This window comes from Branchiostoma floridae, chromosome 19 (assembly GCF_000003815.2).
Source record: "Branchiostoma floridae strain S238N-H82 chromosome 19, Bfl_VNyyK, whole genome shotgun sequence".
Taxonomy (NCBI): Eukaryota; Metazoa; Chordata; class Leptocardii; order Amphioxiformes; family Branchiostomatidae; genus Branchiostoma; species Branchiostoma floridae.
Window position 1 is genome coordinate 783,570 of NC_049997.1, and position 3,125 is coordinate 786,694.

At 40.5% G+C, this 3,125-nt stretch overlaps 1 protein-coding gene across 1 annotated transcript; it reads right to left on the reverse strand.

Moving 5' to 3' along the window:
• LOC118406615 lies at window positions 1-2,491 on the reverse strand. Its single transcript, XM_035806783.1, has 4 exons — window positions 2,276-2,491; window positions 1,544-1,768; window positions 781-857; window positions 1-14 (listed from the first exon to the last, which is right to left on the reverse strand). The coding sequence occupies exons 1-3, from the start codon at window positions 2,430-2,432 to the stop codon at window positions 784-786; spliced, it is 456 nt and encodes a 151-aa protein (XP_035662676.1). The 5' UTR covers window positions 2,433-2,491; the 3' UTR covers window positions 1-14; window positions 781-783.
• Between the last annotated feature and the right edge of the window lie 634 nt (window positions 2,492-3,125).

The following is a 3,125-nucleotide window of genomic DNA, read 5'->3' on the forward strand; positions in this document are numbered from 1 at the left end:
GAGATCATTTGGTGCTGACAAGAAAGAAAAGTCGTGAATAAAGCAACATTTTAATCATAACTATAACACAAAACCGTGATTGTAACATAATTCTTCGAAACCCAGCCCCAAAGCTTAAACCTTAAACACTAATCGATTTCGACATGAAACATCGTGGTATGGACAGATCGTGGTTATAAAACTTAGTGACAAAGTGTGTTAATACAAGCCAAAAAGCAACGACCGTTTCAAAACGCAATGACCGTATACGCGCCGGAAACTAGTGTCAGCGCAGAATTTGTGTCTTTTTGTTAGTGACCTGCGGCTAAAGAATAAAATAAAATGATACAGGGTATTTCTAGTTGTATCTCTAGCTCTAGCTCTGCAAGCTCCAACAAAATATGCTTACCAGCAAAATGAATGCCGCTTTCCAGTGTCTGAGTTAGTACTATATATGTGAATCCTTTTTTTAGCACAACCTTGCCTTGTTAAGCATTATTGTTTGGCATAATGACATATTCGATTAAAACCGAACTTATGCTACTCATAAAGTATCAAAAAGAGACTAGGGTTTTGAACTATGTGAAAAGCCACCTTTTTTCGGCGGCCATTAGCTTTCAAATTGTTAGTAACGCTTCGGGAAGGTATTGATAGTATTGATGACAATGAACCGATTTACTCTAAAATAATTTAAAAATGTACATCATAACTACAATTAAATGGAACATGTAAATTAGAAAATGGAACCTTGCACATCTGTGACACAGAAATCAGTAGCCTGAGTGTATTTTATTTCCTTACCTTCTACAATGGCGGCTTCTTCTGTGCTTGTCTGGAAGTGTTCGGCTTGACAGGGAACTTGAATCGGGAAATCTCTTCTGTAAATGAAGTGAAATGATAACCATTTTCAAATGAAAACTTCATGACGTCAAACCTAATATTTCAGCCTTGCTAATCAGCGACTGCAGGATGTTCTTTTAATTGTTGTTTTGTTTTTGACTGATAATTTGCCATTTTCTACTGAACTGTCAAACTGAAATTTTGTCATATGCACAAATGCCCATTTGTATTTGCCAGCAGTGAAGGTACAAAGAAAACCTGAGAAAGATAACAGACTGTCGCCGAATCTTTGCCTGTTAAATCTTTCTAATATATGTACCTGTTGTGAATAAGGAACATTTCTATTTAGGCATTTACCTACTTGATGCAATGTAATCGTTTCAAATAGCATAGTTTTTTGCAAATAAACTTCAAGAAAGCCTAAATGAAAATACCTAAACAATATAACATTTTTTTGTCTAGGCGAGTTACATCTCTGCTGAAATATACCATGATATTTTGTGGAGAGCTGCCCAAGTTCTACCTACCCCTACTCCGCAAGGAGGCGAGGGGAGGGGGCAGATGATCTACGCAACCCAGACCTCGCGAGATCGAGACTAGGTCATTCTCCGTGAACAAAATGGACTGTCAGCTGTCGAAAATTTGGAGGTATGTACCTTGCCTTTAAAAACAGTCATTGCTTGTAAAAAATTTGGAGTAACCATGATTTTTGCTCGTATCTCACCGTCAGTGTCCCAGTCAGCAGAGCCCAGACCAGAGTCAGAGCTCGTCTGTCTCGGCCGGCCCTCAGTAGCTACAAGCCGCTGCAGCTGAGGTGACTTGGCTCGGGTGGTTGATGTACCAGGGACGGGGACATCCACTGAGGAGATTCCGTCTGAGTTCCGGCTGTCAGATAATGTCTTCACCGCTTGTAGCTGGTCAGTCTTGACCGTAACTTTGTCCTGTGGGTCTAGGTTTTCAACAAAGTCATATTCATACCCATGCTTTGAAACCATTGACGTACCCGCCCATCAAGCTATTTACATACATTACACACTCACTCATTTCTCACTCATATCCCACTCAATACGCACTACAAAATTACTCACTCTATCTCTAATCCCTCACACACTCACTCTCCCACTTAGTCACAGCTACTCACACTGTCACTCAATTACCACTCAATCTTTATAAACTACCTAATAGCTAATCACCCAATACTCATTTGCTCTACACTCACTCACTCAGTCACTTTCAATGATTCACTTACTCACCACTCGCGTACTCAAAAATTACTCACTCACGCACTCACTCACTCTCACTCACGTACTCACTCACTCACTCACGCACTAATTTGATTGTAACCCACTCACTCAGTCATTTTCTAGAAATCGTTTACCTAAGCAATCTCAGTGTTGATTTCTAGATATTTCTACAAGTTGCAACGTTGTAAATGTGTTTTTACAAAGCCATTTACCGGTCTCACTTTCCTCCACTATGGTCACCCGAACTGGTGGGACATCCGGGGTCTTCACCGACACGGCCAGACTCATCTCCATGGGTTTCCCGGAAGTGACGTACTCAGGCAGGAATGTCTCCATCAGGATCCGCTGGTAACTTCCGTCGCGGCACATCTCCAGCAGCTTCTGCGCAGCCGCAGGGGTTTCCACCTGGAGATTGAGTAAGATGAGGCCCAGTGGGCATAGTCAGAGAGTTACTATTTTATAAAACCAATACAAGATATAACATTATTATGTTTTGTGTGTCATCAACCAATCTATTTGTATGTCTACCTTAAATGTTGAGCTGCCTTCCAAAGACCAGGACAGGTCGAATGACGATATTTCTAGGTTTTCTTACTAACTTGTTTTCACAATAAAAGATATAAATTCAAATAGATAACGAACAGTACATAAGATACAACATACAAAATAACCCATACCTTTTTGTTAACACTAGTCTAAGTAGTTTTATCTTTTTTCTATGGTTTGGATTGAGGATAGGGATGGATGGGGGAGATCTAGAGAGTCATGTTCATTCGTGCAACCAGCAAGCCCAGGTGATGATGATGATGTATAGTTGCGAAAAGTACTATAGGATGTGCAGTGGAGTCCTGTACATATTGTTGTTGTTTACATTGAAGACTCTGGTACCATATAAATCACTAAGTTTCCATGCTGTTTATGTATAATTTTAGATGGAAGGGTTGCTAGTCTAAAGGTGCCCGAGGTACTCGAACAAGGGACCCCTTTGTTACATATCTTCTGTAAGACGGTTTTAGTCTCAATCGAGATGCCCTTACCATTGATCCAATCCGGCGTCTCCCA